Consider the following 23,253-nt stretch of genomic DNA (forward strand, 5'->3'; position numbering starts at 1 on the left):
GATAGATAGATAGATAGATAGATAGATAGATAGATAGATAGATAGATAGATAGATAGATAGATAGATAGATAGATAGATAGATAGATAGATAGATAGATAGATAGATACTTTATTAATCCCAAGGGGAAATTCACAATATAACACTGGAGTGTCTGTTGTTTAAAGCATGTGAGATGAAAAGTGTCTTGGAGCAATTTAATTGTTTCAAAAGCCCATAGAGGTTTATTGTGCATTGTGCTATTGACATATGCTAGTTTGCTGGTTAATTTCACTAGTGCATATGGTTTTGGCCAGGTTAACAACAAATTGGGCATTTAAATTTAGTGTTAACACATTCCCTCAGTTACTCACTCAGTCTCCTTGGGCCTCATGTATCAACACGCCGTGCATAGAATTCACACTAAAACATGGCATATGGACAATAGTGGAAATATACATATGCTCAAAAAAATCCAGATGCATAAAACTGTGTGTATGACAAGTTCCATGCACTTCCCCTTTATAAAACCCAAAGAACGTGAAGTTTAACGCACGTGTATGCGTCTACAGCCTCATGCTGACTCCTCCCTGAATTTTGCAAATTTGAATATGCAAATCAATATAAATAGCCCCATCTGTTCAGTGTTTTGCTTGCACAATGTGACACACTTTCTGTGGACTATAGAGCAGCACATTAATAGAGTGGAAATGTTTTCAATTTTCATAAGCAAATTCATTCTCTGAAGGCGCCTTTATAGTGTAGCTCTGACACAGAGCACCACAACGGATAGATTGTGCTCTTTACATGGCTCTTTGAGGTGACTCGATATCTTTTAAAGAACTGCTTGCCTTTTGCTGCACTAGTTGGAAAAAAAAATATGATGTAAAGCCAGCTCATTCTTTTGGTGATTCATCCCTGGCTGATGTAACTTGTCCAGCACCATTAAAATAGCAATGTGCGTGCAGCTGACCGCTCCGATTACATTTGGAAAACTGGACGTTGCAGTGAATTGCGCTTTGATGTTTCCCAGTTCAACCACAGTGAAATATTTGGATGACAAGCAGATATCATCCTATACAGCTGGCATGGAGCAACTCAGTGATGAGTGTGAACTACCTGAATGGATAGCAACTTCACATTGAAAACCTCCTGTGGCTAAAATCCCAAGGGTGGACAGAACTTGCAAAGAAGCAGGTAGAGCACAATTTTTTAATGTCTGCCTTTGTAAAGTGGGCACTACTTCAGCACACACCTTCAAGAGGATAGCTCTTGCAAATCGAAATCAACTCAGAAGCCAGTCATCATCATCTATAAATGTGTGCTCTCTTCTAACTCTTCCATTTGCAATGTCTTCTAAAACAGCTATGTTGTATTGTTCCGGAATGATTACAATCAAATTAATTAAATTTGTAAATGGTATGCAACTAATTTTGGTGTGTTTGATAAATCCCACGTTATGGATGCAAATATGAAAAAGAAACAGTAGCACTGCTTTGACGCTGGATACCGGCAGTTTGCAAAACCAAATAGAAAAGTATGTACGCAAGGTGGAGGCTCCAGTGAAGATGTGTGTGACTTTATGCCAGGTTTAGTTTTTATACATCTCGAAGTGAGCGTTGCAACGGACGCATGCAACATTTTTGTACATATGCACCGTTTGTATATGAAAAGCCTGGTGTTTGTGAATTCTTTATCTGCAGGTAATTAACTCAGCAAACAATATCAATGTCAATTTATTTATAGAGCACATTTAAAACACCAATTAGTAATTCTTCTGCCAAAGTGCTTTACAATAACATATACAATAAACATAAATAAAATAAGTAGAATAAAATACAGTGAAACACAATATAAACTAGCAGTAAATTGAAAACAAACAAATAACTATGTGGAAGGAACCATCAGTATCATTGAAGGTCACAGACAGCTAGAGAATAGAAATGCATCTTCAATCTCATTTTAAACAGTTCAGCTGACTCTTTAATGTAATTAGGTAAAGAATTCCACCTACAAGGTGTAGCAGCTGCAAAAGTCCTATCCCCCTTAGTTTTGCACTTAGTACAAGGGACAACAAGAGACAACTGACCGATATATCTATGTTCACTGGATGGCTGGTGTATAAAACACAGTTCAAATAAATAAGTGGGAGTATACCCATGTATTCATTTAAAAACCAGCAGCAAAACTTTAAAAGCAATTCTGAAACTAACAGCCAGCCATTGTAAAGACGCTAAAATTAGTTTTACCCCGACCAAAAAACGGCCAGCAGCATTCTAGACCAACTGCAACCTGCATACCAGGGATTTGCTGGTCCCAGAATACAATAAGTCTCAGTAATCAAGCTGTGAAAAGATAAAAGCACAAATAACTTTCTCAAGATCCCTAGGAGATAAGGCTTAACCTTGGCTAACAGACGAAGCTGGAAAAAGCAACTCTTGACCAGATAATTTTCTCAAAAGAGCGGTAACTATCAAAAATAACCCCAAGATTCCGAATATTAGGTTTGCAAAAGTCCACGAAAGACCCAAGGAGTGCAAAACCAATTTGCGATTTGTAAGGTGTACCAGCTATCAGTACCTCCGTTTTATTTTGATTAAGACTGAGAAAATTGTCAACCATTCAGGATCTTACTTCTACAAGACAATTGTGATGCTGATTTCATTGAAGAGTTACACACAGGAATATAGACCCACGTGTCATCAGCATAATAATGAAAAGAAAGATTAAACTTCTGTGATAGAAACATCAGTGAGCCCCGAATACGAACACACAGAGTCCAAAGTTGCAAAACACAAGGACAAAAAACAGGTTCTCTCTTCTCACAATCCTCTTTTTTCTCACCAATGCACTGTCCTCCTCCAGTTGAGTGTTGCTCCACATTCTCCCACCTCCAACTTGATTGGATAAGGGAGTGCAGTCCCTTTTATTAAGTACCTGTGAGTATTTCCAGTGACAGGGCCACTGCTCAATGGAAGCATTTCCAGGTCATATGGAAGTCCAGTATTGCACATCTCCCTTCAGCACACCGTTGCAGCACCCACGGACCCCAGCAGGGCAGTGCTGCCAGACTAAAACTCCCAGCATTCCCTGCTGGTTCCTGAATGGGTGCCAATATGGAGGGCTACTGCCATCTAGCGCCTGGGAAGAGTAAACATCCCCCAGGGACAGTCCTACCCTGTCTTCTTCTGTTGTGGCCAGGGAACGTATAAAGTCCATGTCCGTTCGGGACGTCTGTCCATTTATTCGGGGCCTCACGTGCGGGTAAGGGATCTTCTGGACTCCTGGTCGGGCCACTCGTCCATCTTGTGTGCCTACTACACTTCCTAAAAATAGCACCAAGGGGATGAAGATATATAGAAAATAAAAGAGGACCCAGAATGAGGAAACCCACATTTAACAGGAACAATAGATGAAAAATAGGAATTGAAAGTTACTGAAAAGTGTGTATCAGTAAGATATGACCTGAACCAGTTAAGGGCAGCCCCTATAAGCCCCACCGGAAGCACAAGCTGCAACAGTAAGATCTCATGATCAGTAGTGTCAAAAGCTGAAGAAAGGTCTAGGAGGACAAGGACTGCTGCACCACCTGAGTTGATAATGAAAGACATATTGTTAAATACTTTCAGGTCTCAACACCATGATAACGCCTAAAGCCAAATTGGTAGATCCCACATAAAATATTGAAGTTAAGATGATCAACCAATTAATTATAAATAATTCTTTCTAATATTTTAGCCAAAAATGACAATTGGGAAATTGAGCGAAAATTAGCTTAACATACCAGGATCTAATTCTGCCTTTTTAAGACAGGGTCACACCACTGCTTGTTTAAAAAATGAAGGCACAATGCCGTCACTAATAAAACCGCTTATAATATCTAACAATACTAGACCGAGGACATCAAAAGCCTTCAGTAATAGGTATGGTGGAACAACATCAAAAGGACAAAAAGTAGGTCTAAGTGTGTCAACATGAAAGGATTTCTAAACAGTGCCATGATTAACAACAGGAAGTACATAACCCGTTGGAACAACACCAGATTGGATGACAAAGAATGAAAGAAACTGGTCACATGAATGAACAGTACTATTTAATCCCATCTCTGAATGAGGGTAAATAGACAAATTAATTGCACTAAATAAGTTCCTGGGTTTCTTATAATGTGATGATACCAAATCTGAGAAGTAATTGTGTTTACATTTCATAACTGCTTCCTGGAGGTTGAACAGAGAAGTTCTAAAAATCTGCTTAGATACAGTCAGCCTGTCCTCCTTCTATCATTGTTCTGCAATCCTGCAGATGCAGCACAACTGCTGTGTGGTGTCATTGAACCATAATTTACAGCTTATTTTTAGGGGAGCCATAGAGTCTAAAACTATTTTACATGATGAATTTAAAGCTAAGACAGAATCATCAATACTATAATACTGGCCTTGTAGATCAAAACTAAAGAACATGCTTTTAAAATCAGCTACAATAGAGGAATTTAAAAAGCAAGAATAGCATGAAACACAGTAGCAACGTCAACAGTACTATTCAATTCCATCATTAGAGAAAAATGATAAGTAAAAGGAACATCACATACAGTATATCAATGTTGTTAACTGAAATATCACGTGTCAGAACGAGATCAAGGGTGTAACCATGAGAATGAGTTGGGGAATTAATATACTGGATAAAATCAAATGAATCCAAAAGTGATAAAAAGTCATTAACCAAAGGTTTAGATTGACAACAAACATGCATGTTAAAATCGCCAACAATAAGTAGCCTACTTAATCATAGGAGAGTGTAATATCAGCCAGGAGATCAGAAAATTCAGAAACGAAGGCATCATTAATTACAGAAGGCCTATAAACCACAGCACACAGCAAAGAGTAAGAGCTATACTGTTCAAAAAGTTGCAGTTCAAAGCTATTAAAAAGACACCTATCATGGCTTCCAACACAGAAACAAACTTTTAAAAACAGTGGAAAGTCCCTCGACCCCCATGACGAGACAGCCAAGGACAGTTAAAAAATGAATAACCTGGTGGTACCAAGTCAGTAAAATAAGAAACCCAAACTCAAGCATACAGCATCACTTTAATAAGAATTTCCTGGTAAGAGTCATGGTGGCAACATGCTGAGCTGGACAGGCCAGTTTATGCTATTCTCACCAACTTTTTACAAATCTTCCTGGGTAATTTCCAGAGGTTCCCATGCTATTCAACAGATATAAATACTCTATTGTATCCTGGGCCACATATGGTAGAACCTCACTATCCTAGCTCTATTTCTATACCATTTCAGCTGGCTCCAGAGAAGCAATAGTTCTACTGTTAGGTCCTCCCTTATTTCTGAGCTTCTCACTGAATCACAAAAAGTGATCCTAACAACCCTACACAGGAGCCTCCTTCTGACTCCATTATTCACTTATACTCTATCTCAGTCACTTCTCGGGGTTCATGAAAATAAGAGTAGAATTGGCCAATTGTAAATTAAAAGATTCATCTGAGGGTTGACAACACTGTCCACAAATCTGCTACCAGTGAAATGATTTGCTATTTATTCTCATGATCTCTTCTACTCTCAGCTGTGAAGAAAGTTTCATAGCGCATTAATTGTTGTGCGTAGGACAGTTATTGACTCCTTACCTGTTAGGAACAATAACTTTTTTCTTGGAATGATCCAAGATATTAGATCTGTTAGCTCTGCTGCTTGATAGTTTCAGAATCCTGAGTTTCAATCTGCTGTTCGATGGTTGACTGTTTGGTTGCAGCCCATGTTCTCGTTCTCACAGTGTCTATGGGTTTTTATCTGGGCACTTTGGTTTCCTTGAATATTCCTAAAAACATGTCTGTTAGGTTCAATGCTGATGCCAATCTGGCACTGAGATGGACTGGTGCTTTTTCCAGGACTGTCCTGCCTTAATGTTGATCCAGCAACCTCTAAGCCCTGGATTGGATCAAACATATTTAAGGAGGTTAAAAGTCAATTATGTGATCCTTCCTTCATTTATGTTCCTGGGTCAATTATTTTAGTACAGAGTCATGGGTCAGGGCATGTCCATTACATAGATTGAGTGTCCCTTTAATCAATAGAAACATTTTATTTGTGGCTTCTTGTAACGTAAACAAGCAGTTGCTCTAAATAAGAAGCTAACCTCCAACTTGAGTTTTCTTGATTTCTCAAGTTGTGCTGTGCCGTGTCTTATTCTTTCTGTTCTTTTGGATGCAGCACAGACGTTTATCGTAAGTACAATGAGAAGTGGTCGAGTTAGAGAAAGAAGCTGAGAAAATTGTCTGCTCCTCCAAACTCTATCGAAATGTTATAGCAAGAAACAGGAAGACATGTCAGAAATAGTTGGGGCACCTAGGTAAACCTCGTATACCGTGATGGCCAAAACAGAACTGGAAAAATCAGAAAACAATAATCAAGATCTTGTTCGTATGCAAGCCTTCTGCAGACTACCCAAGATGGTGACATTGCTGGTTATCACAGCTGCGGGGTTTGGCCGGTTCAGGAGGTCAGAAAGTGGAACTGATGTCAGGGATGGAAGAAGAATCAGTCATCTTTTCTGCAGAGGGAGGAAGAGAGAAGGCATTAGGCAACAGCACCACCCCTTGGTTCAGAGTGTAGCCATCATTAAATGAGCTCTGAGGGTGACACACATTTGTGTCAAGATTTTATTGGTGGGGACAACAGTGGTGACTAGGGTGACCAGTGGGCCCTCTCTTATGACTGAATTAGGCATTTCTGCATAATCACTTTGCTAAACCATTTGTACAAATGTCACAAAATGCTGAAAATAAAAACATGCATTGCATTAAACCTGTCAGCATAAAATTGCGATCTGAGTTGGGTGGCAGGTTCACCAGTGAATGTGGAGCTTAGACAGAAAAGATTGAAAGAGTAGAATAACCCTGGTAGACAAATCGCTCATCTACTGACCTTCTTTGTAGGGGTAAGCATGTTCAGTAAGGCCTGGTAGAGTCAGGTTTAAGTTCTTGTTCTTTTAATATTAATAATGTACCTAAACATGGTGCACTGTGACACAGGATGGAGCAAAGTTTTGGAGAAGTCAGATTAAGAACGAAGAATAAGAAAGGGAAAGAAATACTAAATGGACAGTCAGCAAAAGAAGAATTTGAATTAAAGGTTTATCTTTTTTACCACACAGAGTCTGAGGAAGTGTTAGTTTTATTTTATGTAGTGTTTTTACAGAATACTATCCTTAAATGTTTAACAAAGTTCTTTGTAATTTTTCTCCATATATAACAGCTCTCAGGATAGCATTTACTAATGAATAATACGTTATTCAATTAAACGTTATCCTATTGTTTGTGCTTTGTCTGATGTTATATGCTTTCTTGTTAACTACACTAAAGAGCTAAATGTCTGCAGCACTCCAGACTTGTTAAAAGCAGTGCACAACAACAACTTAACCTGAACTGAAAAACTCAGTGCAAACTCCTAACGGAAAGATGGTGTAAGCCATTTGTCTAAATTCACAAAAAGCCACTAAACATTTCAGAAATAAAAACAAAGTGGACAAATTCCAGTAGTTCTTGCAATGTGACAAAGGAGACAAGGTGACCCTGAGCTTCTGTGAGCCTTTTATCAAGTTAGCAGCCTGCCTCTTATCATCCCTGCTATACTTCTAAGAGTGTGAGGCTGGATCAGCATCAGCAGCAGGCCGTGTTGACAGGCTGTCTAGGCGATCGTTCAGTTTGCTCATCAAGGGTTTTTGTTTTTTGCAGTTTGATGCCACCCTGGATGTGCTTTCTTCAGTCATCGTTTTATGGCGTTACAGCAATGCAGCAGCTGTGCACTCAGCACACCGGGAATACATGTGAGTACACGTTCACCACATTTGTGTGAGCTCTTAGAATCGAGTTTAAAAAGAAGCAAGCCTTCCCATGAGCAATGTTTTTTTGTGTTTGTTTTAAGCTGAATTAAAGTAATTTACAGAAATCTGAATGGACTACATGAAGTAATGCTTTGTTATCCAGGATTTGGGTCAGCGTTTACGTAGAGGAGCCCACTTGGTGACCAGTGAATATTCTGCACTGTACAGATGTTTGCTGATTACATTCAATATGCTCCTTTCATAATAACCACTTGTTTAGTTGTTTTTTCTACCCATTTTGCATTTAACACTAGAAAAGGCAGATTAGGCAGATGTTCAGCAAATTAGGACTTTTCCAAAAGCAGCAGCACCTACCTGAATTTATTAACAAGAAAAACAAGCAGTTGATTTTGTGCATATCATTGTGGGACGACACAACGGTTCATAGATTTTTTTTGAAAAGCATCTCAACCAGTATAAGTGGCAATGCAGCTACATCTATTAAATTAAATAAAGCTACACATTTTAAAAGAATATCTCAGCCAAAAATGAATTTTGATATGTTATTTACCCCATGTAGTTTGTAGCACACTCTTAAAAATAAAGATGCCAGAGTGGTTCTTCAGAATGATGGCATAGAGCAGTGGTGTCGATCTCCAGTCCTGGAGGGCCTCAGTGGCTGCAGGTTTTCATTCTAACCATCTTTTTAATTAGTGACCAGTTTTTGCTGTCCTTCCATCCAGTCCATCCATCCATCCATTATCCAACCCCCTATTTTCTAACACAGGGTCACGGGGGTCTGCTGGAGCCTTGCTGCTAAGTACTTCTTTTCATTAACTTGACTCAGGCCCCTTAGTTGGTTTTTTATTTCTTAATTAGGAGCCAAACAATAATGAGACACAAAACGAGCCGCCACATGACCAGCTCACCTGTGCCCATCACACAACATTTTCACTGCTTAATAATATCACACAACCCCCAGATTCTTTACCTTCTAACTTTTACTCAACTGATTTTTTCAAATTCCCTTATGTCCTTTTTTAATGAAAAAATCCTGAAGATTCATTAGTCTCTCTGTACGGATTCCTCCAGTACTTCATTTGAATTTCACCCACCAACTCACTCATTTTCATCTTTTGAGCTTCCTACATTCACAGAAATCTCAGATGTTATCTGTAAGTCTAAGCCATCCACCTGTCAACTGGACCCCCTCCCTACAGTTCTAGTCAAAGTCTGCCTCCCCTCTCTGGTCCCTCTTATTTCTGCTATAATCAATTCTTCTGTCACTACTGATACTGTTCCTTCATCTTTTAAAACTGTTGCAATAACCCCAATACTGAAAAACCTGGTGCCAATCCAACTAATTTCAGTAATTTTCGTCCTTTTTCTAATCTACCCTTCATTTCCAAAATTCTTGAAAAAATAGTGGCTATTCAACTTCATTCTCATTTATCTCAAAATAATCTGTATGAACAGTTCCAGTCTGGTTTTCGTCCCCTCCACAGTACAGAAACGGCACTTAGAAAAAATTATTAATGACCTCCTTATGGCAGCTGATTCTGGTTTAATTACTATTCTCATCCTCCTTGATCTGAGTGCAGCCTTTGACACTATTTGTCACACTACTCTTCTCAATAGATTATCTTCGATTGGCATTACCCACACTCCACTAGACTGGTTCAGATCCTACCTCTCAGGCCACACTCAGTTTGTTCAGCTTAAAACTTTCACATCCCAATCCACCGCTGTTACTTCAGGTGTGTCCCAGGGCTCTGTCCTGGGACCCCTCCTTTTCATTATTTACCTCCTTCCCCTTGGAAATATCTTTCATAAATATAACATTAGCTTCCACTGTTATGCTGATGACACCCAGCTCTATCTCACTAGCAAACCTACTGTTTCCTTTCCACCCTCCTCACTTATTGATTACATAGCAGAAATCAAATCCTGGTTTTCTTCAAATTCTCTTAAATTAAATAGTGACAAAACTGAGCTTCTCCTCATTGGTACAAAATCAACATTATCCAAAACTGATCATTTTTCATTTGTTATTGATAATTCCTCTGTCTCCCCTTCCCCACAGGTTAAGAGTCTGGGTGTCATCCTTGACAGTACTTTATCCTTTCAGTTCCACATCAATAACATCTCCCGGTCTGCATATTTCCACTTGCGTAACATTAATCGTATTCTCCCCTTCCTCACTCCCCACACCACTGCTATCCTTGTTCATAGCCTTGTCACTTCTCGTCTGCATTATTGCAATTCCCTTTTCTTTGGTCTTTCTCGCAAAGCTTCAACTGGTCCAGAATTCATCTACCCACATCATTACTAGAACCCCCTCTGTTCATCATATCATTCCCGTTTTGCAGCAGCTTCATTGGCTTCCAGTGCAGTTCCAAATTCAATTCAAAATTCTTCTGTTAACTTTTAAGGCTATCCACAACCTTGCCCATCCATATCTGTCTGACCTCCTCCATGTTGCCATTCTCTCCCGTACCCTTAGATCCTCTTTCTCCTTCCACTTGACTGTCCCCTTCGCCCGTCTTACCACTATGGGGAGCAGAGCATTCAGTTGCTCTGCTCCCCAGCTTTGGAACTCACTACCACCTGAGCTTAGAAATATTGAATCATTTTCACTTTTCAGATCTAAACTTAAAACTCATTTGTTTAAGACTGCTTTTTCCCTTTGATTAAAATTGCTGTCTGATTTAAATTTTTGTATTTTAGTTTTGTTTATAATATGTGTTCTATCTATTGTTCGGTGTCCTTGAGTGTTTAGAAAGGTGCCTACAAATAAATAAAATGTATTATTATTATTATTATTATTAATATCTGAAAATAAAGAAAAGTAAAGGCCTCATTAAGGTTGATCTCTCAGGTCACCAAAACATTTGGATGGTGAAATGTCTGCTGTGGCAGAATGAGAGCAGCAAGAAGCCATGGAATTAAATAACGGTATAATTAACAGCAAGAAACGGCTTCTCATTAAGAAACTGGTTGGCATTTGAAGCCTCAGTTTAGCTGGTCATCTGTCGGCTCGTTTCACATCTCATTTCTGTTTGGCTGCCATTTAATGAGGAAACAAATCAATTCAGAGAACTGAATCCTTAAAAACAGGGCTATTAAAATGAAGGGAAAAAAAGTAAATTAGCAGTGAACACTGGTCACTGATTAGGAAAAGGGTGAGAATGAAAACCTGAAGCTGCTGCGGCCCTCCAGGCCTGGAGTTCGAAACCAGTTCCATAGAGGAACCATTTTTGGTTCCCAAAAGACCCAGGACTATTGCTAAATATGTACGGTAATACAGGGTTTGTTGATCTGATTGTGTCCTCCTAGGAAGCCCACCACACATTAAACGTTTCAGGTTTTTTTTTTTCTACATATTAGGTGGTTTATTAAAGCACAAAGAACCAAATTCATGTACAAAGAGTCTTTCCCAGAATGAAATAGTGGTTTGTCAAGCAATAGTTCTTTGTGGAACCACACAGCCCAGTAAAGAACCATAATGTGACATTATAAAAACAGATTTTTTTTAGAATGTGGTGACTGAGAATGTGTTTCATCTCATGTTTACATAGAAAAAATTACATTACAAAGTTTCAGTTAGAATAGGACCCGATACTGGACAACAGCGCACAATATCAGAAATGTCCATGAAAAAATCTTGATTACTTATGTTACATAATCCACACATCAAGTCACCCATTCATATGCTCTATATGTGCAAAACGCATGTAGTTTTTTGCTTATATATTGTTAGATAACTACAGAAAATGAAAGAATTGCTCAAACAGGGTTGTGCTTTTGAATTAATGTCAAAACTCTTGACTAAATAATGAGGGGCAGTGTCAGGTCTATAATTTATTTTTCTTGACCACTACTACAAACTACACAGGCTAAGGAACATGTGAAAAAATATAATTTTGGGTGAAGTGTTCCATTAATACATTCTTGTTTATCATGGTACTGCAGAGAGATGGCATATTACATGTTTTACAAATTATGAAGGGAATTAGTCCAATGGATCGAGACTGTTACTTTAAAATGAGTTCCTCAAGGACAAGTTGAAAACTTGTTAAGAGTAAATTTCTCAAAAACATTAGGAGGTTTATATAAACAGACACTTGGAATAAGCTACCAAGTAGTGTGGTAGACAGTAAGACATTAGGGACTTTCAAAACTCGACTTGATGTTTTTTTGGAAGAATTAAGTGGATAGGACTGGCAATTTTTGTTGGGCTGAATTGCCTTCTCTCGTGTAGATTGTTGTAATGTTGATGTGCAAATGCAAACTGTGCATGTGACAATATTAATACTACTTAGGTATAGCATCTTTAGAATTAGTACATGAGGAGACCGCAGCAAGTGCTTGGTGGGTAAATAGGAGGCCTTAGTCTTAACTCTTCTCCCTTAGGTCTTATACGAAAGCACATATGAGGGTATTGGAGGTGCAAAGTGGATTCCGGCAGAATTCTACGTGTCAACCTTGTATTTTATTCTTTGTTAGTTGAAAAAAAACCAACTCAACATGTCCAGCAGTTTTCTTGAACAGGTATTGCCCATGAGAAATGCTATAGGAACAACAGCCAAAGATGTAATGTCAATGAGCTGCCAAAAACGTAGGTAAAATTGACTTCTGGGGATATCTAAGCCATAAGACATAACGCAATGAGAGAAGTAGTGCAGGAGAGAGAGAGAGAGAGAGAACAGCACAGCATTAGAATTTTGAACATCCACCAGATGCCCTTTAAAGAGTACGAGCATTTTGTTTTGAACACTTTGTGCAAATGATGACCTTCAGGATGCTATTGATCCCACTGGTACTCTGAAAGTCATGATTTTGCATACACAAAAGTGCAAAGTATATGTAAGAATCCTCTTGTGTAATAAGTTGACTCTCTGATTTCATCTTCACAATATAGTTATTTGCATACAGTGGGACTCAGAATCATCTCTGATGCCACCTTCCATTCCTCATTATTCATCAGTCATTTACTCTGACAAATGCATGTCACTGCTACAATGGGAGCCCAAGACGTGATCTGTGAGGCCAATAGGGAGCTTCTTTGGTTTAAATACTATTATGCTGTGGACTGAATTGTCCAACCACTGACCTATCAGTGCTGCAGCCTTTACTTACAAAATTTTTAATGTATTTGTGTATTATACAAATGTAATTCAAACTCAGTTCTGTAAGGAAATCAAATATTTTTATGTATAGTGCCTTTTGAAAGTATTCAGGCCTCAGCACCTTTTATACATTTTGGAGGGTTGCCAACCGGGAACCTGAACTGTTTCTTCTTGTGGTGGGTGTAGCAACGTGCTGTACCAGTGCATTTTCCCCAACCTGACCTCACCTGCTGTGTCACAACCTTGTGGTAAACTTATTTAAATAATTTTTTCCCCACATCAAGCCACACTCAATACCCCAGAATGACAAAGTGAAAAAAGGATTTTAGAAAATTTTCAGATTTCTTAAAATAAAAAACTGAAATTTCCCATTGACACAGGTATTCAGACCCTCGACTCAGTAGTTCATTGAAGCCCCTTTTGCAGCAATCACAGCCTGGAGTCTTGTTGGGTTTGAAGCAATGAGCTTCACATACCTGAATTTGGGGATTTCCTGCCATTCTTCTTTGCAGATCCTCTCAGGCTCTGTCAGACTGGCTGGAGGCCATCAGTGGAAAGATGGATTCAGGTCTCTCTAGTCTCGGCTCTGACTGGGCCACTCAAGAACAGGCACAGATAGTGATGGGGTCTGAATACTTTCTGAAGCCACTGTAATAAATGAAAGGACACCCAAAATCATAGACTGCCCAGAGAATGCCTGCATTAAGTTAGGCACAGTCCAGAAGACTGTGATACTTTTAGATACTTTTTTAGAGCAGTTTTATAAAGGAAATTACTAATTATTTTTTGATAAAGTTTTATTTATAAAATGATAAAGGAATACAGTAAAAGGAAACCAACAATATTAACTGATTTATGAGCTATGCAAGAACAAAAACAAACACCCCTCCACTGGTGCCCAATACTGATGAGCAAACATTGCCAGGTTCACATCACTGTGAGTTACCCGAAATCATGGAAATGTTTGCGATATTCACCCAACTTGGTGAACTGCATTAAAGTCAATGGGGAAAGACTATCTGAACTAGATTTGACTGGATTATAGTGGTGTAGTCACAGTCATCTTTAAAGTGTCCCTGAGGGCTAGGTAAATAATTTGATGAACAAGTGTGAATGCAGAAAAGCAAAGTAATAGGGGGAAAAAAATGTGGAATGGTGGACTGGAGAAACTGCCTGATGGAACACCCCAACCAGCTCTTTATTAACTGAACAACATGAAGCCTGTGATGAATAGCAGGAGAGACAAGGTCAGGAGATTTCTAGTGAGTGGCTAAAAGCAACTTCGCTGTAATGGTTGCATTCATTAAAAGCCATCGCCTGGAGAGAGAAAGGGAAAGTGGGGAAAGAGAAGAAGAAAGGTCTAGGGATAGAAAAACCTGAGTGGGCAAAGGAATGGGAAAAGTAAGAATCATGGAGGGGGATTTAGCCATATAGTGCCAGAGAACTTTTCTAGAACATGTTTAGGAAAGTGCCAGAGACTTTAGGAGGACAAAAATTACATAAGGGATCTAATTCTAGTCCCATGAGATAACGTCTCACAGAGAGTAGGGTAAAGTCTATGATCAAATTTAAATCGTGTGTGCTGGTGATTAGGATTTTTAGAGCAATTTTTGATATTCAGAGACATGGTTTCCCAGCACAACGCAAAGGATGGGGGAATGTCTGGGACATGATTGGGAGAGTTTTGAGGGATTAGAGACCAGATACCAGTTTGGACTTATGAGAAAGGGATGAAGCAAATGGGGACAGGAGATGAATTGGAAGAGGGAAAGAGAGGGGGACTCCAGATAGATAGATAGATAGATAGATAGATAGATAGATAGATAGATAGATAGATAGATAGATAGATAGATAGATAGATAGATAGATAGATAGATAGATAGATAGATAGATAGATAGATAGATAGATAGATAGATAGATAGATAGATAGATAGATAGATAGATAGATAGATACTTTATTAATCCACAAGGGGAAATTCACAGAGCAAAGAGCAATTCCTTAGCAAAGACCTCAGCTAAACATAGAAAAATTAGGACGTGTAAATGATAGAACACATAAATCGAAGAGAAAGGACCACCTCTAGCCCTGACTCATTAAATAAACCTCCTAGTCCAGTTATATCATACTGACACCAAGGGGGTTGGAAATTGGAGGGCCACCGATATTTACGTCAGAATTGTGAAATAAAAGAGTGTGGAGGTGCCATCTTGGAAGAGGATCCATCAATTTTTAACACCTATTCACGTCTGAAGATATTATTTACTATAGTTGTGTTTTAGACTTTCATTTCTTCCAGCTTCTTTGATAGTCACCTGCATATTTTCTCATTTGGATGAAGGTTTCCTATTAGACTGTCATGAGCCCAACACTTCTATTCCAGGCATCTGCACTTGTGACTTTAATAAGCACAAAACAAACCAACTCAAACAACTACAGCAGGTGTTTTTAAAGAGCTTCTAGAGCAACACTCAGCCATTTACCATCTGTAACCAGTCAGTGCACATGGCGGGACAAGACCTCATTAAAGACACTCTTACAGTCTTAAGGGAGCTGTGAACTAAAATCAAAACCAGATAGCTGTAAAAATATATTAAATTAAATAATAAGGCACTAGCGTGTTCATTAATTGTGTATAGTGGTCAAAATAAGCCAGTGCACAAATCACAGCTGATTTACATTGCAGTGTTTAATAAAGAAAGGGTTGAGTTTTGGAGCCAGTGTTCTGTCGCATTAAGTCACCATTGTTAAGTGACAGGGTCCAGACATGATGATTGTTAGTGACTAGGAGGTAGGCTGGTGTTTCTTTCAGATTTAGATTGAAGAGTTAAACAGTTTTAAAGGAGGCTGATTCAACTGGACGTCAGCTTCTTCTCACTTCAGACAGATATGTTGGCTTATTTCTCTGTAGTATTTAGAAGAGTGAGACTGGAGACAATGTACAAGTGCTGTCTATTTGTTGTCTCTTGGATTGATGACCTTACACAAACTTTAGTTCCAATGTTTTGTGAACTCCACACACACACACACACACACGCACACACACACACACACCACTGGATGCACTCATATCTCTGACATTGTAGAGTTCCTCTTGAAGACTCTCCTTAGCTCATCCATCATCTGGTATGGAACCGATGTTCTTGCACCCACAATGATTTCACAGAGTGCACATGCGTTGTTTATAGGCAGTGCCTATAAATGCTACTATAAATGGTTTGGGATGCAATCACTGCAGATGAACAGGATCAGACACTGAGCTAAATGACAATATTAAATTGTTCTAATGATGGAGGCTTCTACTGTACAGTTGGATCAAAATGAGATCAGACGATACATGTAGAGATGGAGCGGGGTTTGGCACATGTCATAGCTCAGCAGGAGGAGATCCTTCGGGACCTGGCATAATAGTGTGAAGATGCTGATTTTAACTTAACTGGCAAGACTAAACTGGCCTGGTTTAAATAGGTGTAGGTGTTATTGTCTTTGTGCCAAGCCATAGACTGGCACCTCTCTGGGCAGTTCCTGCCCTGCATTCCATGCTGACCCACCAACCTAAACCACCTGGAGCTGGTTTATTCTAAACTTGATAACCAATAAGATAAATTTATTACACCTCACAGCTCAGTTTCTTTCCATCAGTACAGATCATTTCCATTTGTGACAAAACTTACTGAAGGTGATGGCTGTAACTGCTTGAGATTCTAGTGCAGAAAGAATGTAGTGGAATTAGTTATATTTACAAATACTGCATGTGATGAGCAGCTTATTTTTAGAAGAATTTACTTCATAGCACAGACTGTTGGCAGTCAGTCTGCAAAAAGTGACAGTTTGAACTAGCTGCTAGGTACAAAAATATCTCTCTTTATTTATTAAGCTAATTAATGTTAGTCCTTGAGGTCCAGCTTTCTGTATGATTCCAGCCTGATCTGTTGTGACAGTTTGTTATTGTTCAGTTTAAAATAAAGCTCTTCAGTGAACACACACAACATGGGAATGTATGCTGTTTGCAGATGAGGCTCTAGGTTAGATTTACAGTTTGGCCCAACAGTACTGTATTGTCACATTTTTGGTTTTGGATTAGTGCTATGATTTTTATTTTCCCCTAAAAAGAACAATTTTCTATTAACCAGGAAGCAAAACTACAAATGCATTTATCTTTTGAGTACAATTTAAATCTGACAAGCTCAATAATGGAGTTGACATGCTCAGATTGTTTCCTAGTAGACTCCTAATGCTTTTGGAGGTTGACCAGTTTGATCACAGTCTGCTGTAGATGTGCACCGGACCCATAAAGCATCTTGGGATGGTGCTGGAATGGTGTTCTTACTTGTTTGTGATGTAGGCATCATTTACAGTACTTCTCCGGCTTTGCTTACTTTACTCTGAAGTTTTATATAATTTCATTAAGTATTTTATGAATCAGAATTCTCAGATGCCCTGGTGTGTCCCTTTGAAGCTGGGACTGAAGGATGATGTGAGGTAAAGTCACAAACCCACGCGTTAAACTGACAGGCGGAGTGGTGGCTCTGAGGCTAGCGATCTGCACTGGCAATCAGAAGGTTGCCGGTTCAAATCCCGTAAATGCCAAAAGCGACTCTGCTCTGTTGGGCCCTTGAGCAAGGCCCTTAACCTGCAATTGTTAAGCGCTTTGAGTAGTGAGAAAAGCGTTATATAAATGCAAAGAATTATTATTATTACATGCTAAACTCAACTGAGCCTTCTTTGGAGCTGTTAGCCTGCAACCAAAATTGTGTAGATTTTCTGAATTAATATACTTTGCCAAATAAACACACTGCATGCCTAATTTTAATATATTTTCTGCATTCATTCATCCATTTTCCACTTTTTTTATTTAGTTTTGAGTTTGACAACATTGAACACAATACAGCAAATAGCTGAGGTGGCCTTCCAATTGCTGTGCAACTGTACTTAGATAGATAGATAGATAGATAGATAGATAGATAGATAGATAGATAGATAGATAGATAGATAGATAGATAGATAGATAGATAGATAGATAGATAGATAGATAGATAGATAGATAGAAACCTGTTCAGGCATATCAGGAAACCAGATAAAGGTCAAATGAACAACAAAGACAAAGATGTAATACTGTACTCTGAATGTACTAAAAGAAGATTAAGAAATCAGTTCACCTGTATTTAACAATATCGGACAGTTGTTATATACAGAAATTTCAAGGGTGGTAGTTCAACCTAAAGAGTATAAGAAGAACCAAAATGTATCAAAGTAGACCTTTATTTTATACAGATCATTCGGGTGTAATCCAATGAACCAAAAGTGTGCATTTACACAGTTATGTAAATTCAGTTCCTTACAAAATAGACCTGCACCTTTAATATTTCACCATTCTGATCATGCTGTGAACGAATAATAAATGATGCAGAAGGACAAACTTTTCTCCTGACTAATCACTAATTAAATGCTTTTATCAGACTTGTCATATTAGAGGATATGTTTCTTTCTTTAATTAAGATGTTGATTTCTAGATAGATAGATATTTATTAATGTACGTAGTCATGTGTTAATTTATTTAAAGAGCTTCTGTAGAAGTCCAGACTTTCCGGTGTGAACAAATTAAGCTCTTTCTATCTATCTATACACATACACTATGGTCTGAACACACACCACAATGACTAAAGAGGAAGAAAGTTTAAAAAGAAAGAATGCCCAATGAGGCATTATGCAGATGTACTGCTGTTGGTATAAATGAGCCCCAGTAGTGTTTCTTGACACACTTCTTCTGAATGATTCGTTACCTAAAAGTCTTCAGTGTTAGTGACTCAGAGACAGGATGTACGGCATTGTTCGTAATGGCACTCAGTTTTGTTTCAATTCCCTCCTTTGCTACAACCTCCAGGGGTCCAGAGTGTCTCCTATAACTGAGCCTGTCATTTTAATTAGCTTGTAATTTGGTATGGGAGTCTCTTGAAGTGATGTTACCAGTGTAGCCCTCTGCTGGCTATCACAGAGTTGTTGAAAATGTTGAGGAAGTCACTTCCCACATTAAATGAACACAGTCCCCTAAGAAAGAAGAGCCTGCTCTGCCTTTCTTGTACTGTATAGTTTTTCTATGTTCAGAGACCAGTCCAACCTGTCATTAATGTGCACCCTCTAGTACTCGTAGGAGTGGACCACCTCTACATCCACTTCATGAATAGTAACTGGGCAAAGAGGCTCTCTGGTGCAGTGAAAGTCAATGACCAGTGCCTTGGTTTTGCCGATGTTAAGTTGCAGAAACGTAATTCTCCACCTGACTCCTATACTGTACACCATCTCGTGCTTCTTATCAATGCACCCCATTAGTGCAGAATCATCTGTGCAAGTGAAATGACCTGGTCTTATATTTATAGTCTGTGGTGTACAGGACTGTTCCTGGTGGTGCTCTAGTGTTGCTCACATCCGTATCAGAAACAGTCCTTGAGTCTCATAAACTGTGGTCTGCCCAACAGAGAGTCCATTATCCAGGACACCATAGGCTTATCCAACCACATATTTCTGAGTTAACCTCTTAGCAGAGATGGTTGGATGATATTCAAGGTGCTGGAGAAATCAAAAGATATAATTCTCACAGTGCTGCCAGCTTTGTCCAGGTGAAAATAGTCCTTGAGGAGCAGAAAGCTAATTGTATCTATCCTCCACTCCAATCTTTGGCTGACAGGCAAACTGCAGTGGGTCCAGAGGTCTACCTCATAAAGTCCAGGACCAGTCTCCTAAGGGTCTTGATGACTGAGATGCAAGCATCACTGCTCTGTAGTTATTAGGTGAAGAGGTGCCTGCCTTCTTTGATACAGGATCAATGCTGGATGTTTTCTACAGCAGTGCCACTTAATGGAGACTTCTTAACAAAATTAGTTTACTTATATTGTATAAGACTTCTAATTTAGTGATGCTGTATAAAGTAAAAATGTTTATCACAATATTGTTTTAGACACTTGTATTAAAAGTATTCTAATATTTTATGCAGGATGCTTCATATGGTGTCACAAATGAACATGTGAAGCTGCAAAATACAATAGTTGTATTTCCACGTTTTTCATAAATACTGTTATCCACCAAAAATAGGGGGTCTATGTAAAAAGAATTTGCACAAATGAGAGCATAAAAGTTGGAGACAGTGATGCCAGCCACAATTGGATTAGTTGTTATAACACTGCCTGCCAGCAGAGAGTGGTGTTGAGTTGGCTTCATAAATAATTTGTGTTTGCTCAAAGTGTGCCAACATGTTAGTGAAGCACAAGAACATAAGACAGTTTCCTTGTTGATTGCAGCTAAAACATTCAGCATCATAAGGGATGTGTTGTTCAGTTATATGTCTTAAAACATGTCTTAATTTGGCAAGCCATTTAATATTATTTGTAGGTCTAGTTAAATTTTGGTGGGATCAGTTTACTGAAATTGATGTGCTGGCTTTGAACTTTGATCCTTTAGTGGACTGTTAAAGCTGAGAAATTGCTTTGGAGTTTCATAGACTGTTCAGGTCTTTATTTTATAACTTACAACTTTTATAGTTGGCTGTTGCACTGCTGCTGAAGTGCTTTATGTCTACAGTTTGACGCAATATAAAGAGATTCATACTCATGCAAGTAGAATCCTGGGAAGCTTGTTAAGTGGTCACAGGGTCACACGTCTGGTCAAACTGCTAAAGAAGCAGACCATAAACCTCAAGGCTACCATTTCACTTGGCCACCCTGACATGCTGCGTGAATTCAAGCAAGCCACTTAATCTCGTGGTGCCACAAATATGGCACTTCGTGAAATTTATAGTGCTTGCCTTCATTCTAGAATGGTGCAGTGTAAAAATAGGACGTTTACCTGAAGGGAGCAATGGTTGGCTGAGCAAGGTCAGTCAAGGATATGACAAGAGAGGTACATGTGTATCCTTTTATTATGGCATACCTGTATATGCTTCCCTATCATGTTTGTAGGTTTTATAGGTTTATAGGGTTACTTGCTGTGCAACCCATCTAAGGCGTGTTGAAAGCTGTGCACAATCTATTGGAATGCATTTTGTAAGGCATGTCGTAATAAAGTGTATTGCTTTTGTCATTCCAACACATGGTGCATCACAAACATAAAATGCACAACTCCAAATGTTTTTAATGGGCCATCTGTTGAAATAACAGAGACACAGCAATCAGACAAACACACAGATACACAGACATACCGACATGCTTTTATTAAGGTGGATTAATGTCACATGTACAGTGAAATGTCCTAATCAACTTACAACATGCCACCCCTCTCGGCACCATGATTAGTGAGTAAAACTACAGTACCTTACCTTGAAATGTTGTTTTTTCCAGTTTACCACACCGTAGGAGACACATTAAGTTTCATATAAATCATCCTGTACCTCTAAGGAAGATGCTATGGGGAGCCTAATACTAATCAAAGAGCTTTATTTGATTTCTATGCTCCAGTTTTGGGATCAAAACATTTCTTATAAACAAGGAAATAGAATACCCCTACCTCTGTCTCCAGGGATAATTTGTTGGGTTATTTTCCGTCCAACCAGTCTGTTTTTAAAGTTTGTGGCATATACCATATTTGGGTAATGGCATATTTTAGTTAGAGGGGCTGTTTGAGAGATAAGAGGGACAGGCAGAGTGTGAGGGGCAAACATGGATGCCAGTGTGCTGTGGTACAGGTAGGAGTTATGTTTCAATTTAGTCATGTCATTTTTCAACCCACTATATCCTAACACAGGGTCACGGGGATTTACTGGACCCAATCCCAGCCAACAAAGGGCGCAAGGCAGGAACCAATCCTGGGCAGGGCACCAAGCCACCGCAGGACACACACACACAGCACACACCCACACTAGGGACAGTTTAGGATCGTCAATGCACCTAATCTCCATGTCTTTGGACTGTGGGAGAAAACCGGAGCACCTGGAGGAAACACACGCAGACACGGGGAGAACATGCAAACTCCATGCAGGGAGGACCCAGGAAGCGAGCCCAGATCTCAATTTAATAAATACAATTATTTTCACTTGCTGTTTTGCTAGCATGTTCTCTACCAATATGCATATAGGTACTCAAAGGTGGTAGAAGAGCCTGTTCCCATCCTGAAAGAGACCTCCTTCAAAGACAGACTAATGGCTGCCAGTATGCCAAATATAACTGAGGACTTGTTCATCATTCTGCAAGCCTTTTACTGGCCTAATGCTGCAGAAGATCACTGAGGGAACTAGAAAAAGAGAAGGATGGTGGGCACTCTAAGAATAATTGTGCATCTAATCCTTCAAATGAAATCCAGTGCTATGGATGACTGGTAGCAGGATGGTAAAATGGGGCAGTACTGGATTGCTGCTCAAATAGCAGAGGCAACCAGTGGGAGCTGTCCCAACTGACTAGGACCAGAAGTCACCATGAGTGGAGAGTCTTGAGACAGGAGGAGAGTTTGAGTAAAGGCTTTCTGGCAGAAGAAAGAGTGATTAGGATGCAGAAAGTGTGAGAGAGAGAGACCTAAGGTTAGGAGGGTGACGGCTTTTGCCCTGGTTACAAACAGGCAGAAGGTTTAGGGAGGCCTCAGTTACACAGATGGTTTCTTATTTTGCCGCATTCTTTGTTAACTTGCATTTATATTTTCCTTGTGTTCATTTATTTTATGTTAAAAAACACCATTGGTGCTGGATTTGACTTCTTGTCATTATCCAGGGTGTTTTGTTACACTCTTATTACTGAGTGTCTAGGGCATGACACAGATGCAAGCCAGTGCTCCAAAATACAAATGCAATATTTGACGCAGTACAATACAATTATAGATTACTGGCAAAAAGGAAAAACAGAAACAGAAAATAGAACAACAGCCCGCAGCCTACAGTGGATTCAGAAAGTATTCATACCCCTTTGCTCTCTGCACATTTCATGGTGTTCTAGATTTAATGTTAAGTGGCTCTGCATCCAAAGGAGCCAGTTGAGGAGGTTCGGGCATCTGATTTGGATGCCTCCCTGATGTCCTGTTTCAGGCATGTCTAACCAGAAGGAGACCCTGAAGCAGACCCAGGAACCAGAGATTATATTTCCTGGTTGAGTACAGAATAGTTTGATATCCTCGGAGAAGCTGGAGGTGGTAGAAGGTAAAAGGGATGTCTGGGCATCTTTGCTCAGACTGCTACAACTGTGACCAGATTGGATAAGCAACTGAAAAGGGAAGGATGGATACATAGACAAATAAATTTTCTATTTTTGCCCATTACTCTACGCTCAGTTACTCTTAATGACAAAGTAAGTTTTCAGAATGGTTTGCAAACATATTAAATAGCAAAAACTGAAATCTCTT

General features: G+C 39.2%; 1 protein-coding gene across 1 annotated transcript in view; it reads left to right on the forward strand.

The window, feature by feature from the left end:
- tmem163a (transmembrane protein 163a) overlaps positions 1-23,253 on the forward strand; it is a 341,502-nt gene that overhangs the window by 220,260 nt on the left and 97,989 nt on the right. The window contains 1 exon segment of the mRNA XM_028806568.2: positions 7,723-7,814. Within this exon segment, the coding sequence (XP_028662401.2) occupies positions 7,723-7,814 (92 nt within the window).

This window comes from Erpetoichthys calabaricus, chromosome 8 (assembly GCF_900747795.2).
Source record: "Erpetoichthys calabaricus chromosome 8, fErpCal1.3, whole genome shotgun sequence".
Taxonomy (NCBI): Eukaryota; Metazoa; Chordata; class Cladistia; order Polypteriformes; family Polypteridae; genus Erpetoichthys; species Erpetoichthys calabaricus.